At 42.4% G+C, this 21189-nt stretch overlaps 1 protein-coding gene across 2 annotated transcripts in view; it reads left to right on the forward strand.

The window, feature by feature from the left end:
- Nucleotides 1-21189, forward strand: part of WDR3 (WD repeat domain 3) — a 40401-nt gene that overhangs the window by 7276 nt on the left and 11936 nt on the right. For both annotated transcript variants that reach the window (XM_068133856.2, XM_068133857.2), the window contains exons 5-21: nt 230-308; nt 584-742; nt 842-943; nt 6770-6867; nt 6961-7050; nt 7487-7756; nt 8817-8910; nt 10803-10904; nt 11102-11184; nt 11607-11745; nt 12598-12654; nt 14788-14888; nt 16584-16695; nt 16988-17122; nt 18317-18367; nt 19040-19105; nt 19279-19371. In XM_068133856.2, the coding sequence (XP_067989957.2) occupies nt 230-308; nt 584-742; nt 842-943; nt 6770-6867; nt 6961-7050; nt 7487-7756; nt 8817-8910; nt 10803-10904; nt 11102-11184; nt 11607-11745; nt 12598-12654; nt 14788-14888; nt 16584-16695; nt 16988-17122; nt 18317-18367; nt 19040-19105; nt 19279-19371 (1831 nt within the window). The remainder of the gene's footprint in view (nt 1-229; nt 309-583; nt 743-841; nt 944-6769; nt 6868-6960; nt 7051-7486; nt 7757-8816; nt 8911-10802; nt 10905-11101; nt 11185-11606; nt 11746-12597; nt 12655-14787; nt 14889-16583; nt 16696-16987; nt 17123-18316; nt 18368-19039; nt 19106-19278; nt 19372-21189) is intronic.

Consider the following 21189-nt stretch of genomic DNA (forward strand, 5'->3'; position numbering starts at 1 on the left):
GTAGTGAAAATGTAAAAAAAAAAACCTTTTTTTTAACCCAAAATTTGATATTGGGTCATTCCTGGTGGAAATTTTTGCCATCTTTAAACTTTGCTTTTGGTGGGAGGTGTGGGGATTTGTGATGGCATGCCATTGAATTTGCTGTAGTTTTTTTTTTTTTTTCAAAAGTTTCACTGGGATTCCTGCTTCATGTTTATGGTTTCTTCCATTTTGCACCTTTTTCTCTCAGGTCCAAAGATTCCACAGTTAGGCTCTGGGATCTTGACACTCAACACTGTTTCAGCACCATATTGGATCATCGATCTGAGGCAAGATGCCGTGATCTCTCAACTTTGACCTTGCTTACTTGCATACTTCACAGGCTTGGACACTGTACCTTGGATTTTAGCCTTAATGTTTGTGGGTTCTGCCGAAGTTTGTAACTTGTAACCCAGAAGCAAACATTGAGATTGAAATTGCTGTCAAGATTAATTGAGGTGCAGGAGTCTGTACCACAGAGGGAAGTGGAAATTTGCAGGAATAATTGGGGAAAAGTGATGACAACAAAAAACTGACGTGATATCATCTGTTCCTCTGCTTGCAGGTTTGGGGGTGTATCATTGTTGGTGGTGGCTCAGCCACGAAGACCCCTTTGCGCTTGATCACCGGTTCTGGGGATTCGGAACTGAGGGTTTGGGCTTTGAAAGAGCCTGAGAAAGATTCAGTCACACCTGATGAAGACGTGGAGGAAAATGTGGAAGAGGTTATTTATATTGAAAATTGTTATTTCACGAACAGGTCTGTTGTAATAAAGAAATGTAAAGTGTATGCTTTTGATTATTTTTTCTTTATTTACATTCAGAGGATAATAAGCCATCAACTGATTGGTCAGCTTACACGCGTGGGGCGTGGTCGTGTTGTTACCTTGGTGGCAGATGCAACACAACGCTTCTTTGCAGTAAATGTGAGTAATCCGCATATCCATTGGCGCAATTGTATTTTGGGTGTGCACATTGTTACGTAAATTCAAAAAGGGGAATGTCAATAATGCCTGAAAACAAGCATTTATTACGTTTCTTTGAAATTCACAAGAATGTGCACAACTGATAGATCACACAGGTTAAACGTTGAAGTTTTGAGTTTCCTTCTCCACTCGACTCGTATATAAATACAGTAGAAATGCTTACAACTTTAGAGTGAGTGTGTGTGTGTGTGTGTGTGTGTGTGTGTGTGTGTGTGTGTGTGTGTGTGTGTGTGTGTGTGTGTGTGTGTGTGTGTGTGTGTGTGTGTGTGTGTGTGTGTGTACACACTAGACTTTTATATAAATACGAGTATCATTGATCACCTGTACACCAACTGTGTTCTACCATGATATTTGACCTCACTAATGCTTGAGGAGGTTGTGTTGGAAATCCAAACAGATCACAAATACCTCTTCAGATTAATTATTATTTCTCCTACCTTTATAAATTGTATTTTTGCATGAATTCCTCCTCTTTGATTCAGTGTATGTTTAATGCAGTAAATCCTTGGTCCCTTGCTATCATTTTGTATATTGTTGGATCTGAGTTTTTTTATTTTACGAGCGTGACACACGCGCGCCCTGCATGCCTCACCACACATCATTTCAGAGGGATAGGCATCTTTGACCATTTTGGTGTCTTTTGGGTCTTCATGGTGTTTTGGGTCTTTAGGGCCATTTGGGTCTTCAGGGTGTTTTTGATCCTCTGGGCCTTTAAGGGTATTTTGAGTCTTTAAGGTATTTTGCGTCGTTGGGGTGTTTTGGGTCTTTGGTGGTGTTTTGGGTCTTTGGTGTCTTCAGGGGCTTTTGGGTCTTGAGGGTCTTTTGGTTACTCTGGGTCTTTAAGGTTATTTGGGGTATTTTGGTTCTTTGGGGTATTTTGGTTATTTGGGGTATTTTGGTTATTTGGGGTATTTAAGGGTGTTTTGGGTATTAGGGGTCTTCAGCGTGTTATGGGTCTTCAGCGTGTTTTGGGTCTTCAGGGTCTTTTGGGTCTTCATGGTCTTTAAGGGTCCTTAAGGGTATTTTCGGTCTTTAAGGGTATTTTCTGTCTTTTAGGGTATTTTCGGTCTTCAGGGGTTTTGGTGGTCTTAAGGGTCTTGGGGGACTTAACGGGTCGTCAAAGGTCTGAGGGGTCTCAGCAGTCTAACATAATTAAGAGTTCACGGACTGTGTTTTGGGTGTTCATTTTATTTGAAGAAGATGAAGACGTTTTTGTCGCATATATTATATATATATATATATATATATATATATATATATATATATATATATATATATATATATATGTATATATGTATATATGTATATATGTATATATGTATAATGAAATTAAATATAAAAAGAATAATAATAAAAAAAGAGCAAACGTATAATATGGTTTTATATATATATATATATATATATATATATATATATATTTGTATACAAGATCGATGCTCGTGTAAAATGAATGAATGAATGATCGTTTTAAGGCCATTTTCCCCGCTTTCGCCAGGGTTAGCCTTGCGGGCCCCATGACAATCATGGTTCCCTGTTTGAGGCAATGTTTTTATGGCCGGATGCCCTTCCTGACGCCAACCCTAAGTCACCTCTTACGATGCGCAGGGATACGGTGTACCTATTCTAAACCAGGGTACACACCGGGGTCATTCATCCCAGCAAGCTGGTACTCAATTTGCCGACCTCGGAAGGATGATAGGCTGAGTCGACCCCCCTGGTGTTAAATTAGCGATCGACCGGGATTCGAACCTAGGATCCCAAGCCAGCACCCTAACCGCTAAGCCAACACCAGGCCGGAGAGGAGTCAAAGACAGACCACAAACCTGCCTGCAGTGAGAGAGTGAAAGGCCCTCAGAATCGGCTTCGTCGGGGGAGATCCGAATGATTCTAAAAGCTTTGGTTTCTGCAGCGTGAAGCCGAGCTAGGTGTGAGGCAGGGGAGCCATCACAGAGGGGAGAGCATATTCCATCAAGCTGTGGATGAAAGCTTTGTATGTGGTGAGGAGCTCATTGGTACCATGGAAAGACTTCACACGACAGAGGATGCCCAGGCAGTGACTGGCTTTGGAGGCCAGCTTGGAAATGTGTTTTTTTCGAGGAAATATCATGGCAGATGGTGAGATCCAAAAGCTTGAGTGACAGAACTTCGAGAGAATTGTTGAGAAAGTAGATAGGAGGGTTTTCCAGATGGTCTTTACGTCGAGATAGTGAGGGTGTGAGATTTGTCAGGATTGAAAGACCTGTTCCACTTGTTTGACCAGTTTGAGATATTGTCCAAGTCTGCAGAGAGTGAAGAGGCTGCTGCCTGCCGATGTAAGGGTTGAGATATGGAGTGGCAGAGAGTGGAGTCATCAGCAAAGAGATAGAGAGGATTTTCAAGAGAGTCAGAAAGATCATTGATGAAGACCAGAAAAAGCACAGGGCCCAGAACACTGCCTTGGTGAACTCCAGCCTGAACAGGAAGAGGAGATGAGAGAAACCCATTCAGGGCCACACGTTGACTACGACTAGAGAGGAAGTCCGCCAGCCATGCGTGGAGATTTCCATGGATACCAAAGGAGGAGATTTTGGTGAGCAGAGCGGGGTGCCAGACCGTATCGAAGGCACGTGATATGTCAAGGGAGATGGCTCTAATTTCCTGTTTGGCATTGAAGACCTCCATCCATTGTTGAGACAGCAGAAGCAGCATGTCCAGAGTAGAATGACCTGGTCTGAATCCAACTTGATGGTCAGAGATCAAGCCATTGGAGAAGAGGAAGGATTTCATATCCGAAACAATGATGGATTCCATGACCTTACTGATGAATTAGTAACAGGCTTGGTCTATATTTGCAAGGATCTGTTTTTGCATCGTTTTTGTTTAAGGTTGTAATGTTGGCTGATTTCCAAGCAGATGGCAGATGTCCTTGATCAATAGAGAGCGTGAAGAGAACAGAGAACAGAGAACAGAGAGAGGGTGAGATAGAGCGTGAGATAGAGCGGCAGAGCAGTATTTTAGGACTCGTGGGCTGATGCCTTCTGGTCCAGTTGCTGCTGCTACTACTACTACTACGACTACGACTACGACTACGACTACTAATACTTCAATCACAATTTTTCCCACGTTCTTGTGAAGTTGGCCGGGGGAGGCTTGGCGCAAGTCTTTCACGAACCAGCTGGCCTGGCTTGACGTTCGACTAAGGTTTGGGCAGAAATTTGTTGCTTGTTCAGGGTGCTGGCAAAAGCTCACTTACTCTTTGTGAAGGACACCGTGGGATCTTTAACGTCCACCAAATAATTCCGGCAGACAGAACGCCGAGTTTAACGTCCGCCTGAGGGATGTCACGCACATTGATGAATCCCCCTGCCTATAAAATACCAGGATGACAGTTTATAGCTGGGTCGGGATTCAAACACATGCTAGACAGCTTAGAGGCGAGAGTGCGTACCATCTGTTGTCCATAGTGTAAATTGTACAAAATAAGCTGTTGTTACCTCTGCCACCAAAGGTGGATGAAGGTTATGTTTTCACCCCTGTCTGTTCGTTTGTGAACAAAATATCTCAAAAAGTTGTGGACGGATTCGGACGAAATTTGGCAGAGATGTAGCGTATGTGACAACGATGAAATGATTAGATTTTGGCGAAGATCCGGATTCGGATCCGGCTACAAGAATTTATAAAGTTGGGAGATAGGGCCAAAAACAAAAACAATACATAGCAGGATATTTCAAAAGGTTATGGATGGATTTGGACGAAACTTGTTGGACAGGTTGTTTGTGTGACCAGGAAGAATCTGTTCAATTTTGGTGAAGATCTGGTTCCGGATCCAGCTAGTAGAATTTTGAAAGTGATTCTTCACCATTGAGTGATATGGCCAACCAGGCGGAGGTATGCGCTATACCGAGTGCCGTTCTAGTTGGTATCTGTGTTAAAGCAAAAAGGTTGGCATGCTTCAGTAGTTGCTTCTGCCGAATATCCACATCATATTGGTTGTCTCTTTTTATTAATTCTTTCACCTTTTTTTTGTCCCCCGTCGCACCACGGAGCGAAAGAGGGACTATGGTTTTCCCCTCCGTCCGTCCATGTGTGAGTGCGTGCGTACGTGAGCGAAGGACCGAATTCTAATTTGTTTTGTGGGTGCAACCCACGTCAAAATCCAAGATTGCCACCACCATATATATGTCTGAACCTTGTGAGCGAAATATCTTGAAAAATAAACGAACTACTAACTTCTAATCTGGTATGTGGGTGTATCTACGCATAAGGAAGAACGCTATTGAAAATTGGGTCGCCACGTCAAAATCCAAGATGGCCGCCATCATATATATGTCTGAACCTTGTGAGCGGAATATCTTGAAAAATAAGCGAAGTACCAACTTCTAATCTGGTGTGTGGGTGTATCTAGGCATAAGAATGAATGAATTGAATGATCATTTTAAGGCCATTTTCCCCGCTAGAGCGGGGGTTAGCCTTGCGGGCCCCATGACAATCATGGTTCCCTGTTTGAGGCAATGTTTTTATGGCCGGATGCCCTTCCTGACGCCAACCCTTGGTCACGCTCTTACGATGCGCAGGGATACGGTGTACCTATTCTAAATCGGGGTTCACACCGTGATCATTCATCCCAGCAAGCTGGTACTCAATTTGCCGACCTCGGAAGGATGACAGGCTGAGTCAACCCCCCTGGCGTTAATTCAGCGATCGACCGGGATTCGAACCCAGGATCCTTGGATCGCGAGCCGGCACCCTAACCGCTAAGCCAACACCAGGTTTATCTGGGCATAAGGAAGAACGCTATTGAAAATTGGGTCGCCACGTCAAAATCCAAGATGGCCACCACCATATATATATATATGTCTGAACCTTGTGAGCGAAATATCTTGAAAAATAAACGAACTACTAACTTCGAATCTGGTGTGTGAGTGTATCTACTTATAAGGGAGTATGCGATTGAAAATTGGGTCGCCACGTCAAAATCCAAGATGGCCGCCTTGCGTCTTCCACTTTGTCAACTCGCATCACTTCACCGACGGGGGACCTAGGTGTAATGCTTGTTTTTTTTACAGCATCTTATGCTCATGAAAGAGCTGTCATGCATATTATGCACATATGCAGACAAAGACATGAGACGGCACAGGAGTTGACATTAGACAAACAATGCTGGTGATCTTGGGGGAAATGATGCAACTTTCCAGGACACACTGGGTGAAGCGATCTTGTATATTGGCTTTTTATAATTCAGAAGAAATCTCTGCCCTAGCTCCCTTACCCCCACGTGATGTTAACCTGCGGGGTTTATCCATGTTCTCTCTTATAAATTCTGAGCATCAAGCGAGGAAGCAGCACATAAAAATTTCTCAGTCTGTACTCTGTATGCCTCGGCTGGGATCAGAATTGAACTACCGACCTACCATGCTCAGAGCATAGATTATTACCATAATGTCATAGAATCTGGTATTAAGAGTTCTTGTGTTCATTTGCAAAGAGTTTATTGATGTCCTTATTTTCTTGAATCAGCAGACATGCCAAAGTTTTATGATTTGTGGATTTGGTATATCTTTTGCTTCACATGAGCTTCGTGTGTATAAAATTAAATTTCTGTTTGTACTTTCACCTCCTGACTGATGCGATAGCAGCTTCGAGAGCTGCTTTGTACATGTGTGTGCATGTGCACGGACATCTAGAATTGCGGAACTTATTTTCCACCCTCCCCACGCCAGTCCCATTCCTCACTGACAGGCTTGGATCCGATCGGTGAAGTCTGAATTTAAGATCTCATTTATACAGGGAACAGATGCTCAGCTGGAGGTGTTCCGTGTGGAAACAGAGATGCAAGCAAAGAAAAAGCTTGAAAGGAGAAGGAAGAAAGCCGAGAAACGGGCAAAGTATGTGCGCTCTTGTGGGGTTTTTAAGAATAATTTTTCCTTCCTTTTAATTTCCCACCAATACAAGGTAAGAGCGATGTCTTTTGTTTGCAGGCAGTCTGGCACAGAGTGCGAGGATGTTAAACGTTCTGTGGAAGATGAAATTGTACGACTCAAGGCAGTCAGAGCATCTGGAAAGATCCGGTACTTGTCCATGTTGTCTGTCACATGGCATGTGTCCATCCCCATGCAATTTTGTTTTTGTGCCCACATTATATCAGGTTTTGTGAACTTCTAACATGAACATTTAATTTTGTGTGCAACTTCAGTCAGGTGCCATAAACATAATTTCGTCATCTGCTCTGTAGAACATGGCCTCATCACACAGATTACTTTGTGAAATGGTTCGTTGTACAATTTTGATGTAATAAATCGACTTTGCTGTAGTTTAATGTGTCTTTCTCCAGTGCATCAACCTCTCTTTATTTTATTGCTGGAATATATAGATCCATTATTTTGGTAATCGATACTTGCCACGTTTTGCTCGTATGCCGTTTGGAGAATTGTGCTTCAGCTAAGATTTATGTCGATAATGAATGAAAAGTTTATGTTGTATCCCTTCTCTATCCTTTCCTCACAGCTCTTTTGATTTGCACTTTGATGCTGCGTCTGGAGATCTCCGTGTCTTTCTCATCCTCGTCACTGGCCAGCTTGAAATTGTTACTTTGCCTGCTGCATCGACACCAGCTAATTGGGAAGCTGCAGCCCAAAAGGGAGCTCCTGCCTCTGTGGATGTTGCCATCCGCAACCTGGGTGCCTCACACCTGTCTGATGTCCGCAGTGTATGTTTCAGCTCTGACAGTACAGCGTTGCTGTCTGCGTCGGCCGAGAGTGCAAGACTCTGGAATAGGTTTGTATGTGCGTTGTCCTTTTCAGATTTACGTAACATTTCTTTTCAGTTTTGAGAAATGCCGAGCACTCTGTCAAGACTAGATAAGCTGTCCTGGACATCCCCAAATCAAGCAGGAAAATGTTATGAAGTTGAAGTCCGTGGGCAATATGACATCTTACCATCAGTTCAGCAGATCACAATCAGCCACTTCGAGGAAGATAATTTTCTGAGGCCTTTTTGGCCAATAATTGACTTTTGTCACGTCAAACTTGTACTGTATTTTGTAGATAAAAGATGTAGGGAGTCACTGGGATGACAGACCAACACAAGTGGGTTTATTGACCGTTGCTTTTCGTGGCATACCACAGAAGAAAATCTGCACATAAACATTTGATCAGTGCTAAATACATGATGTCCCATATTGTGGCATAACAGATGGATGTATTGGGGCCTCAAAATGTGAAACCAGGTTTTGTGGAACAATGAGTTAAAGTACACAAAGTTTCGGTTTGATAGTGGAGCCTGAGGGTTGTGTTGAAAGCCAATTTAGGCTCGTTCACACTGCGTTGAGTGATTATGGTCTGCTGGTTTAGGAGACTTGAAAGAACTGCGTTTAATTAAACTTGCATTTTTGTGGCCTCCAGCAATCAAACGTCACAAGATTTTGAGACGTCTGACGTTTGAGGGTTTCTCTCGGCCTCTAAAACTTCTGGACCTCTTGATGCATTGTGAAAATGAGCCTGTTACTGGCTTGACCGCAGACCACAAAATCTGATAGAACTAGTCGATGCAGTTGCGATAAATGGAGAATCCAAATAACCTATCAATAACTGAAAGCAGATGTTAGAGTAGGATGCAGAGAGGCCCCACAATATATTGCATGACTGTACGCTGTACAGTACACCAAGTCTGCTACATGTTTTATAAATGTCGTACATGTCCCTTGATTTTTGGTCGGATGATTTATTCATTGGTTATTATACCCAGACGATTGTGTGCCTTTTATTCTTTACCTCTGGAAATCGGTTGTTTGTTGTTTGCTGACATTCCTTGACCAGTGGAAACGTGACATTTTCAGGTCAAGCCAACGCTGTGTACGGACATTATCGTGCGGCTATGTACTGTGCAGCTGTTTTGTGCCCGGAGACAAACATGTCATCATCGGGACGAAGGTGAGGGATCTCTGCTGGATGTTAGACCAGATGTTTTTGCCAAATGATTACTAACGGCGTTCTCTTGAGGAGGTAGTGGAGCATCGTTCTTGTTGTTAATCCTCTTCACATCGTTTTGGCACGTAGGGTGGGCCACTCACTCTAACACTCTAACACAGGCTATTCGACTGGCTTTAACGCCCAGCAAGCTGGCACTCATTTTGCCGATTTTGAAAGGATGAGCCGACCAACCAGGTGATATTTTGGCACAGTTGGGATTTGAACGGGGGACCTTGAAGCGCAATTAATGCCAGCAATAAATACTGACTTAATTAGACATTTAAATACATATATATTTTTCCAGGAGTTGCGAGGAGTGGGATTTACTATCAGATAAATTGAACGGAAACGACTGTTCTTGTGTAACTGATGTTCCTGGGGTCGAGAATATGCTGAACCCGGATATTTTAGTTGATCTTTTAATCAATTAATTAATTGATGTGGAAGGGGTCGGGCGAGGTGGCGCCTGATACCTTGCAGAACAGGTATTGAATGGTCCATTGTTAACGTTGATACTCGAGTCATCAGGAAAGCCAAGGTTTGTAAAAATTTGTATAACTTTTCAGTGTGTGTGCCGGTTATCTGGTGTGTGGCATGAACGAAAGCTAGAACTTGTAGAAAAGCAGTTGGAAACGTTAGTTTTGTAGTGAATGACGCTTGGCTGCCACGAGTGGGCCAGGTCATCGTCAAAAAAACAGTAATCAAATACCACATTTTGACACTGCCATATGCTTGACACTCCGGCATCGCCGCATCGTGCTTTCTCACGAAATCTCGCTTTTGAAATAATAATGAAAATGAGTAAAACGTAAAACTACACATCCATGAGTGCAATAACACTTCCTGAAACCATTGCAGCGTTTGCTGAGATAATGCCAAAATCAAAACTTTCCTACAGCTACCCCGATGTTCCTGGGAGGAATGTGATAGTAAGTCCAGAGATGCAAACTTGACATAAAGGTGTGGGGCCTTTCCACACCTGGAGCTGAATGGGTTTTCAACTCTATAGATGGATACCTCAAGGAGAAGTGGCCTTGATTACCTCTACCCACGCCCGTCGGAGAGACGGCAGCACATCGTCCTGCAAGGACATTGATTGGAGATTCATCTGTCCTGGCCAATTTTTCTACGAGACCTGACACCAGCAAAATTTCGAGCAGCATTTTGTTTTGTTTTTGCATACAAGGTCAAAGCTCGTGGAAGAGCTTGTGTGTTCCACAATGATGGTGTTGGTTTCTGTGGAAACCAAGGCCTTTGAGAACAGTGCCAAGTGAGATGGCAAAACGTTGTCATCGAAGGCCAATTTGTCGTACAACATTCATGTCGAAGCGGCCCCAACCCGAATGGCTATTTCGGTAACAAAGCGTTTGGACATTGAGCACCAAGTCTCATAACTAACTCTTCTTGCATTGAATCTCGTTGTGAGGTCGTTGTGCTCTCATGGGGTTGGAGCGAGTTGAAAATCCAGTATATTCTATTGTGTGAAAATCGATTTGGGAAGGTGACATTTCCTTTTGCCACGATGGCTGAAAAGTCGACCCAACCTCTGTTTGGACTTGGCTGGAATTTTGAATATCGAAGCAGCTAAGGTATTAATACTACATTCCAGGAAGGCCTCTGAGTTCTTTGGACAGAGCGTGTGGTAATATTCTAGAATGTAGAGGATTAGGTTAGTTGTGCGTCTTGATTTAGTAATTATTTTTTCTGTGAATGGGAGGAAGGGATGGGGGGGGAGGGGATGCTTGCTTCCTTCATTGCTCAAATAAACCCAGCTTGGGATTCTTGCTTCCTTCATTGCTCAAATAAACCCAGCTTTGGCCTTTGGCTGTCTGTCGGTCTGTGTTTGCCCCCAGGAAGGAAAATTAGAACTCTTTGAACTTGCATCAGGCAGTCTGCTGCAGAGCGAAGAAGCACACAGTGGTGCTGTTTGGTCTCTTTGCCTCAGCCCAGACAAGGTGCGTTTTAAAACTTGGATTGAATCTTTTGCTTATCCAGTTCCACCTCGTTCATAAATGTATTTCCACAAACAAACCGAATGTCATCTCACCTGCTGCTGCCCTGTGCACTTTTCTTCTTCTTTTTTTCCTTTTAAGACTGTGCTCTGTGTTGTTGAGGTGGTGCATCTTATTCCAAACCTATCCTGTATCAACAGCGCGGCTTAGTTTCTGGTGGCGCGGATAAAGCTGTCAAATTCTGGGATTTTGAGCTTCTACCCCAGCCCGAAGGGACAAGCAAGTATTCGGCTTTATTTATTTTCCTTTCATTAGGTTGTTGCCGTCCTGTGTTTAATTTTTGTGTATGTAGGTGTATTTTTTTGGTGTATTTAGCCCAACAGATTCCAAAACCAGTACAAAAGCTTGTGCTGTTTTCTTAAAAGCAATACCATTGATGTCAAACAAATTAGTGATGGACTTTGAGATTTGAGAGACGCATTTGCCTTTTGGATCTGCTATCGGTGCTTAACACAGTTAGTTTGTTAAGGCTGGGCCAGGAATTGTCCAGAAAACATTCCTAATATGATTATGTATATTATTGGAACCTTTCTCTTCTTGCATTTAAAAAACCTTTTCAACATTGAATGAGGCAAACCCCGTAAATTTGTGGAAACGGTTCCTGTTTGATTGCTGTTTTGCTTGTTTGCATTTTTGACCATCAAGACGACTGGGCTTGTCTGCATCACGCTGTCTCCTCTTGGATGAGGATGTGCTGAATGTAAAATTGAGTCCAAATGGACGCTTGTTGTCTGCCTCCTTGCTCGACAACACCACAAAGATCTTCTACACGGACACCCTGAAGGTGCATGTGCATGTTCATTCACATTGTCGTTGTGCATTTATCAACGCCTCTCTCTTATGTGTCCATCTTTTGCTTATTTCGTACTCCACTTTGAACCATCTATCCTTCCACAATGTTGCTTAATGCAGATATTGGTGACAGTATTTATCAATTTCTTCATCCTCTTGGAGTAAAAATGTATTTATTACCTCCACCACTGAAGGTGCATCGAGGTTATGTTTTCACCCCTCTTTTGGTCTGTCTGTCTGTCTGTGAGCAGGATATCTCAAAATTTGACAGATTTGGACAAAACCTGGTGGACAGGTTGGGTGTTTGACAAGGGACTAATTGATTTGATTTCGGTGAAGATCTGGATCTGGATCTGGATACAAGAATTTTTTGTGATTCTTCATCATTGAGAGATAGGGCTAAAATGATATATAACACGATATCTCAAAATGTTTTGGGCGGATTTGGATGAAACTTGGGGGACAGGTTGGGTGTGTGACGAGAACAAACCGATTATATTTTGGTTGAGGTCTGGGTGCAGATCAGGCCTATCAGTGGGATACAAAACGTAAATTGTTCAGCCTTTTGGAGGTATGCGCTCTACTGAGTGCCATTCTAGTTTATCCTGTATTTGCAGAAATGCTTTGGACCTCTTTTGAACTGGGATACACTGAACATTTATCTTGAGCTGTTCGATTGACAAACCATGCACTTTAGTTGTAATGTTTGTAAAAGTTCTACTGATTTGAGGCAATTTGAATTGGAATTGCATTCCAACTTTAATGGTGAGAATCCAACCTCCCCACATCCCCAGCCTCCTCTTTCTTCCTCTCCATCACAAATTATATTGTTGTTCTTTTTCAGTTCTTCCTTTCCCTCTACGGACACAAGCTGCCTGTCCTTTGCACAGACATTTCTTCCGTAAGTTGTATAATCGTTCAATGCGCGACTTTGAAAAATGACGTATGAATGCTAAATGAGAATATACACACTGACTCGTTCGGCTCACTGGGAAATTTTATAACCTGCCATTGTCAGCACAAAATCTGTGATTCAAATCGTCTTTTCAACATGATTTTCGTCATTTAGACAAAGGAGTGTTGATTTTAAAATGGTTAACCATAATTGTTCTGTTCTGGAAAACAAATTGGACTACGAGAATATGGGGATACGAGAACCATTTCCTGTTTATACAATTAGCAAGCGGCGGCCCTAGTTAACACACACACACACACACACACACACACACACACACACACACACACACACACACACACACACACACACACACACACACACATACACATACACACACACACACACACCTTTTCACCAATAGAAGATGCAAAATCTATATATAATTACCTCTGCCATCAAAGGTGAATGGAGGTTATGTTTTCACCCCTGTCTCTGTTTGTCTGCCTGTTTGTCTGTGAACAGGATATCTCAAAAAGTTGTCGACGGATTCAAACAAAACTTGGTTGATGAATTGGGTAGGTGATGATAATAATAAGCCGATTATATTTTTGAGGTCTGGATCCAGATCCCACCTATCAGTGGGATAGAAAACATAAACTGTTCAGCTTGGTGGAGGTATGCGCTCTCTGGAGTGCCGTTCTAGTTTCTCTTGTGGCCCCGGAAGAAAACAAAAAAAAAAAATATTACAACGGCACTCACAGTCACAGCCCAGACAACTCCCACTCCCCCACCCCCCTACCCCCCTCCCATTCATCATCTTAAATATCCCGTGTACATCGACAAGCCCCAGATATGACATTCCCATTGGTGTTAGAACGCGCCCATCTACGAACCTTCAGGCCTTTCACAGGCCCACATGGGTCAGGAGTTTCTTTGCATTATGTGTACTACAACAAACAACAACAGGCATTTTAAGGCCATTTTCCCTGCAAGAGCAGGGGTTAGCCTTGCGGTCCCCATCACAATCTTCTCCATTTTGCCCTATTTTCTGCATCTCCCCTTGTTAACCCCCTTGCCCGCATTTCTTCTTCCACCATCTTTAGCCAAGTCTTTCTCGGTCTTCCCCGTCCTCTACTTCCTTCTACATTAATTTCCATCACTCTTCTCAACCAGTCACTTTCATCCTTCCTCAACACATGACCAAACCATCTCAACCTGTTCCTCTTCACTGCATCCATCACAGGCATTATGTCTCACATTATGTCTCACATTATGTCTCATCACAGGCATCGCATTATGTGTACTGCAAGATATAAATTTTTTATTGAGTTGATGAGATAGTTCTCCAAATATTTAGTTGTGCAGAGGCACACCTCTTTCTCGGAGGTACGTTTCCAAGTATGTTTGGCTTCTTTAAAAGCTTGGTGAGCCATTTCATGCTACAATCCTTATCTGGCACATATGATACACGTCCAGGCTGCCCTGATGGCCTTTATTAATAAGGGTTTCTGCGCCTGCGCGCCGACCAATCTGGGGCGGATCACGTCATTTTGAAAGTCCTGTTTTGTAAGAATATGATTACATTGTATTGCCTGAAATATTTTGTTTTTTACATACAAATAAATGATAATTTATTTTTCACCTGGCATTGTTTATATTCAGCAGTGATTTGAGTGTGAAGGAAAGTAAATTATTTTTTATCATTTCACGGTATTTAATGAACACGTGTTTAATGCGAAATGCAAAAGAATGTTGTCTCCGTTTCATCGTTCAATAATCTTTATGATCAAAATGAACGGACGGGAGGGAATTGAAGAGAATCAAGGTTGTCAACAAATCTAAATATGGGAGGTTTTGTGGAATTTTAGACGTTTTGCCACAAGGAAGGTGTGTGTAAAACCACTCGAGGCCTCACAATTGACATCCTTAATTTGCTAAAACATTCCAGACATTTGGGTTAATTTTGGTTTCTTTTGAAATCGCAGCTTGATGGCAAAGCATCTTTATTCCTTCCCATTAAAAAGCAATTGCAAATTCTGTAAATTTGTTTGTCAGTACAATGTAATTATAATGTGCTTACACCTTGTTTTGAAATTTCATTGGAATGTTGTTGTGTTATTCTTTTCCATGTATCAGGATAGCACTCTTCTCGTGACTGGATCAGCCGATCGAAACATCAAGATTTGGGGCCTGGACTTTGGAGACTGTCATAGGTCCCTGTTTGCTCATGATGACAGGTAAGTGCACGACGGTGCTTATCGGTGTGAACTTGACCTCCCCCACTGTTCCCAGGAGTGTGTTACAAGCTTACCCGTTAATAGCATTGCATGCAATCATGTGTGCAACAAAATTAAGTTAACGTCTTTGCACAATAAATGTATTACGAAAAAAGAAAATGTTGTCTGCAACAGGCTGCTGTTAAAGCGATAACATCAAGGCCGAGGGAAGACTATTCTGTTAACAATAGACTGGAGAGAAAATCCAGATGGCTGGTGATTAGGCTTTTGGAACAGTTCTGGTTGTGAAGTGGTTGTTTTTTTCGAGTCGACTTGGCTTTGGATACATCAGATTCTGGGGTTTCTTCAGATTGTGCTTTGCTCATTCGAACCTATAGGAGCACAGAGTGTAGCAGGCAGTGTAAACACAGCATACATATTTGCCTTGTAACATTAAAACCATAGTCGGACATTCACTTGATGTTTATTGACAAATGCTGCACCAATCATCGCACATTCAAAAAGTGAAATTCTGTGAACTGCTATTATTCTGGTTGGTGTAGAGTAGTCTAATGTAATTGAAGGGTATGTTGAGCTGGCTGTTTTACCTATTTGTATTCTTAAATTGATATATGTGGGAAAATTACATGCCCAGACCAGGGATCGAACCCAGGTCTTCTGGAAAACCGTACCAGTGCTCTGCCATCTGAGCTATCTGGGCAACCCTGACTGAGCATGCAATTTTCCCACATAGGATTGCCACACTCTTTCCGTCAACGCTTCTGGGGCACTCGCTGCCAACCATAGGAGCACCAACGGCCAGAACACGAGAGGGTCTTCCTTCATTGGTGCTCCTATGGTGCACTGTCAGGAAACTTTTCTGCAAACTCCTGTCTTACCCACTTAGTATATTCAACCTGCACTATGAAACACATGTTCCATTAAAACAACTCGTGCCTCAAGTCTTTACCGAAGTTATTCTAACCAAATCCACTTGCTTCTGAAAAACAACAGGCTAACCACAACGCAAAGGGCCAACGTAATACCAACCTCAAACGTCATGTAGGCCATTTAAACATATTAACAATCGGGCTGCTTATCATAGTTTACATGGAATTTGCAGAGGTACACGGTGACATTAGGGACACCCTGTAATTTTACAAGAATATAAACCAAGAGGACGTCAAGATATGCCCAGACCATCTGTGTATTCACAAAGAGGTGTGAACATTTCTGGTTGCAAACCCACCCTGGACAGGTCCCCATTCAGTTACAGGGTGCGATCCTATTCTTGAAAGATACTGTGTGACGTCCACCAGGAATCACTAGGTTGACTAAACGATAGACAACCCAGCTTTACGTTCTTCGGTAGGACGCTGCACTCCGCGATGAAACGCGTCCATGCGAAACAGCAGGGTTACGGTTTATAGTCATGCCATGAATCAAACTCACAGGAAGGAACTTAAAAGTGAGTACAGTACCTTTGAGCACTCCTGGCAGCTGCCTGTAAGAGAATACAAGTCGGCAAAGTCGAATGTTGTGTATTAGTTCCTGTGACAAACTTTGAAAATTTGCACTTCATGATCTGTGGTCTGAAATTAACTTTGACAGACCTGTCTCGCAATGCTTGTATTTGGATGTGCTGGATTGGATATGACGGAGTGAGCAAGTGATGAACTTGCACTTATTGACACTTTTTTTTTAAAATCTTACCAGTGTCCTAGATATCCAGTTTGTACCTCAGACTCATCTGTTCTTCTCATCTGGTAAAGATGGCACAGTTAAACAATGGGATGCAGACAAATTCCAATTGGTACAGACACTCAAGGTGTGTACATTTACAGTTTGTCTCTATCACCCCAACCATTGCCAACTTCCCATCCTCGTTTCTTCTGTCCCTATCCCAACTTCTGGTCGCTTTGTAACTCTGGATATTTCATTTTTTAAAATCATGTTTGTTGTCATGTTCCTTCAGATCCAACCCCCATGTAATGCTTGTCATCCTCCATCCATATCCTGAAACACTTCCTCCTATACAATGTTAAACTTTCCCTCTCTCTCTTTCTTTCTCTCTCCCCTTCCTGCCTCTCCCCTCCCCTCTTTGTTTGACCTCACCACAGGGCCATCTCGGTCCTGTTTGGGCCATTGCAGTCAGTCCTTGTGGTGGCCATGTTGTTTCTGCCTCGCACGATGGTTCACTGCGCCTATGGCATCGCACCCAGGAACCCCTCATCCTTGAGGAGGAGCGAGAAGCTGTGAGAACCTTCGCTGGCCTTGTAGATGCAATTGTGGCGAGATGTATGATTGTAGTGGTCGGCTTCACAGGATATTTGACAAATTTTGTGTTTATCCATAACTAAAATCTTGTTGCTTGGACGGAAAACGACTGACACGGTACGACGACACCTGATCAGTTACCATCACAGTGAAGTCACCAAGACGTCAAGGATAGCAGAACTAAAAACTGCTTCTGACAAGCCAGTGTTGTGCAGTTATCGCCGGCTTGTGGTCTAATGGGGCTATTTCCGCGTCTGTTACAAAATACGATTACAATGAATGTAATCCTCCAGTGACACCAACTGACCCCGAATGCTTGTGCAACAAAATGGTGGCAACACAAGGCAACCCATTCCTGACGATTTAAATAATTGAATTACACATGACACAGTATGAACATAAATCCTGAGTAAAAACAAAACAAAACAACAAGACAAAAGATGTGTTCCCCTTGGCTCCACAAACACTCGAGCATTCAGACACGAAACGGGTAGTTCAGAGGAAAAGGCACATGGTGAAGAGCGTGTAGCTGGGGCACTAAGCCGGAGCAGAATGCACACTGTGCTTCCGAATCTCCACATGGAATGATTGGGAGACTGTCAGCAGACCAAGAAGTCTGGGTGAGCCATCTGCTGGAGGCAGAGAGTCCAGAGTGCCAGCGTGTGAGTGTCAGAAAGAGCAAGCTCGTCCAAGAGAGCGTGCTTCCTTTGGGAGCCGAGGTTATTATAAACAACCCTTGCCCTACTGCAAGTTTCTGCCTCCTGAGGTTAACCAACTGCGAGTCTACAAGGGTTTCCGCCATTTGCTGTCCCACCAATCATGCCCCCAGGATTTTCAACCAATCATGTCCCAAATGTTCTAAAAGTCTGTAGATTATTTTTTTTTGTGTGAATCTTTTCAGGTGCCTTTATGAGACAACTGCGTGCACATTCAAGGCATTCGTTTTTCTTCCAGTGCATTGTGTCGGTGTCACTCTTTAATTAAAAATACAATTGTACAAATAAAAGTACAAGATGAGTCGCTCACATTTATTTACAACAATCGGCATGTAATGTTGATTGTTATTTGTGCAAGAAAAGCGTCGTCTCTCTAGTAATGGTGTCGACAATATATTACATTATTTTACGGTGATGGCTGTTGCTTATGTTTTTTTTTTTGTTTTTTTTTCTAAGGAGCGAGAAGCAGAATATGATCAGAGCATGGTTCAAGGTCAAGCACCTGTGGTAAGAAGCGGGGAGGAGGGGGGGGGGGGGGGTAAATTTTGGTATGGTGATAAGATTCTGTACAAAAAACAAAATGTGATTACGATCCAATTCCCTTACAGGTTTATTTAGAGACTCAGAAAAGGTTTTCTGATTAAATTAGGTTGTCACGATTTCAGGTAGGTGTATAATGTAATCAAATTGCTGCTTCACATGCATTTTTAAAAAATTTTTTGTATACAAGATCGAGGCTCGTGTAAGAGCTAATATTGATCACAAAAAGACAAACTGACATAAAAACGTATGATAAAGGGAGCGGGAGAACAAGATGGAGAGCAGGGACATCTGGAGATCTGTGGGAGGGAGAGGGCTTGTGGGCAGGAGGCATGGGAAGGGGGTTTTGAGGTATAAAACACATGGACACTGCTGGGACTGCCAGGAAAGAAGTCGGTATTTCAAGAAAGTGGATCTGGGGTGAATTAACGGGGGTAGAAAAGATCAAGGTTTTGGATGGGGGAAGATAAGAGATGGTGGTGGACAGCTGTTTTAAAGACTTGGAGGGAGGAGTGGGATTGAATAGAGTGAGGGAGTTTGTTCCAGAGGTGGGAGAAAAGAGGAATGAAAGATTGAAGGTGAATAGAGAGTCTTGATTTTGGCAGTTTAACCATAAGAGGTATTATTGCCTTTCGACAGATTCCTGGAGAAACACAGACTGAGACCGGTCTCGCAGGAAGAAAGACTGTCGAAACAGTTCAAGCTGTAAGTGTAATGTTTTCTTATCTTTGATTACCTGTACTTGTGGCAATTTCATTCTTTTTTTGCCCATTGATGGTATTGTAATAGGAAAGATTACTGAATGTAGTGGCGGCTACTGCTTGTATCCTGGGTTTAAAAACAACGCTCAAATCCTTATTCCAAGATCTGTTGTTCAGGCGGAAAGAATCATGGAGGCACTAGAAATTTTGCGTGAAGAGCAGATGGGACAAGAGCAGCAAGAAGAAGAAAGGCGCTTGACTGCACGAGAGGTGGTTTATTTATTTTGACAAGTGTTGATGATCCCATCGAAGCATGTACTTCATGATTCTAGAAACTCAGGTTCAAATTACATTTCATGTGTTGATTTGGCCATTGTAAACTCGATGTATCACGTCTTTCACCCATGATGGCAGCTGTGGCCAATTGCTCGTACCAATTACCTCTGCGACCGAAGGTGGATGGAGGTTATGTTTTCACCCCTGTATGTCTGTTTGTTATTTGTGAAAATCGAATATTTTTCAAGTATATTGGTTGGTCTTGTGCGTTATTCTGTCTCTGTCTTTGTTTGTCTGTCTGCATGTCAATCACCAACAGATCACAATTTTAAACCAATCTTTATGAAACTTCACCAAATGATAAAGTTGGTCAAAGCCTATTGTTGGTTGATTTTCCTTCACCTTCACCAAATGGAAACCTGTTGCTTTTCAGGTCAAAAGCTCAGCATAGGCCAAAGGTCAACAACTTTGTCATTTCTAAAATCTTCAATTTTCATCCGATTGACTTGAAATTTGAAGAGGATTTGCATATCTGGTCACTGAATTCAACCACCAATTCTTTTTGAGGTTAACATTGGACAAAGGTCAACATAGGCCAAATGGTGAACACAGGCCAATTTTCTAAAATTGTAAATTTTCATCCTTTTGCTTTAAAATTGGAAGACGATTTGAAAAATCAGGTCACCGACTTCAACCACCAATTATTTTTGAGGTCTAAGGGTGAAAAAGTCAACAGGCCGGATTTCTAAAATCGTCAATTTTCATTTGATTGACTTGTAATTTGAAGAGGATTTACGTACTTAATTATTGAAATCAACCACCAATAATTTTATATCAACATATGCCAAAATGTCAACATAGGCCAAAGGTCAACAACTTAGGTGAAATTTCTAAAATCATAAATTTTCGTCTGCTTTACTTGAAATGTGAATGGGATTTGCATATCAAATCACTGAATTCAACCACCAATTTTGAGGTCAACATAGGCCAACGGTCAGCAAATTCTTTCAGGGATTTCACAAGTATCATGCTATGCACGACATATTTCTTGTTTGTTTGTCTGTGAACAAGATATCTCAAAAATTTGTCGACTGATTCGGACGAAATTTGGCAAAGAGGTAGTGTATGTGACAAGGGCGAAATGATTAGATTTTGGTGAAGATCTGGATTCAGATCCGGCTACTAGAATTTTAAAAGCGATTCTTCACCATTGGGAGATAGGGCCAAAACCGATATATAGCAGGATATCTCAACGTTATGGATGGATTCAGACGAAACTTAGTGGAGAGGTTGTGTGTGTGACAAGGACTGATCGATTCGATTTTGGTAATTATCTGCATATGGATTCGGTCGGATACGATAATTGTTTAACTTTTAAAGTGATTCTTTGCCATTGAGAGATCGGGCGAAAAGCGATATATCACACGATATTTCAAAAACTTGGATGAGTTATGACCAAACTTGATGGATGAGTTGCTTAAGTGACAAGAACAAGCCAATTAGGTTTTGGTTCAGGTCTGAATCCAGATGTGACCTATCAGTGGGATACAAAACATAAACTGTTCAGCCTGGTGGAGGTATGCGCTCCACTGAGTGCCGTTCTAGTTGACCAGGTGTTTGTGTCCTTGTGATGCGTTGAAACGTGGGCTGATGTGGCTTTGTGGTTTTGGCTTGCACAGCATTTGTTTACAAACTCCTTTCTAAGTCTTAAACTAGAAAGGGCAATCGGACATTTCAGACCCTCACCAGGACTGGTTTTGAGTGATGTTTAAGATGATGCATTTATGACGTAGATTTAGGTTCATACAAGGG

This window comes from Myxine glutinosa, chromosome 13 (genome assembly GCF_964187855.1).
Source record: "Myxine glutinosa chromosome 13, kmMyxGlut1.1, whole genome shotgun sequence".
NCBI classification, from domain to species: Eukaryota; Metazoa; Chordata; class Myxini; order Myxiniformes; family Myxinidae; genus Myxine; species Myxine glutinosa.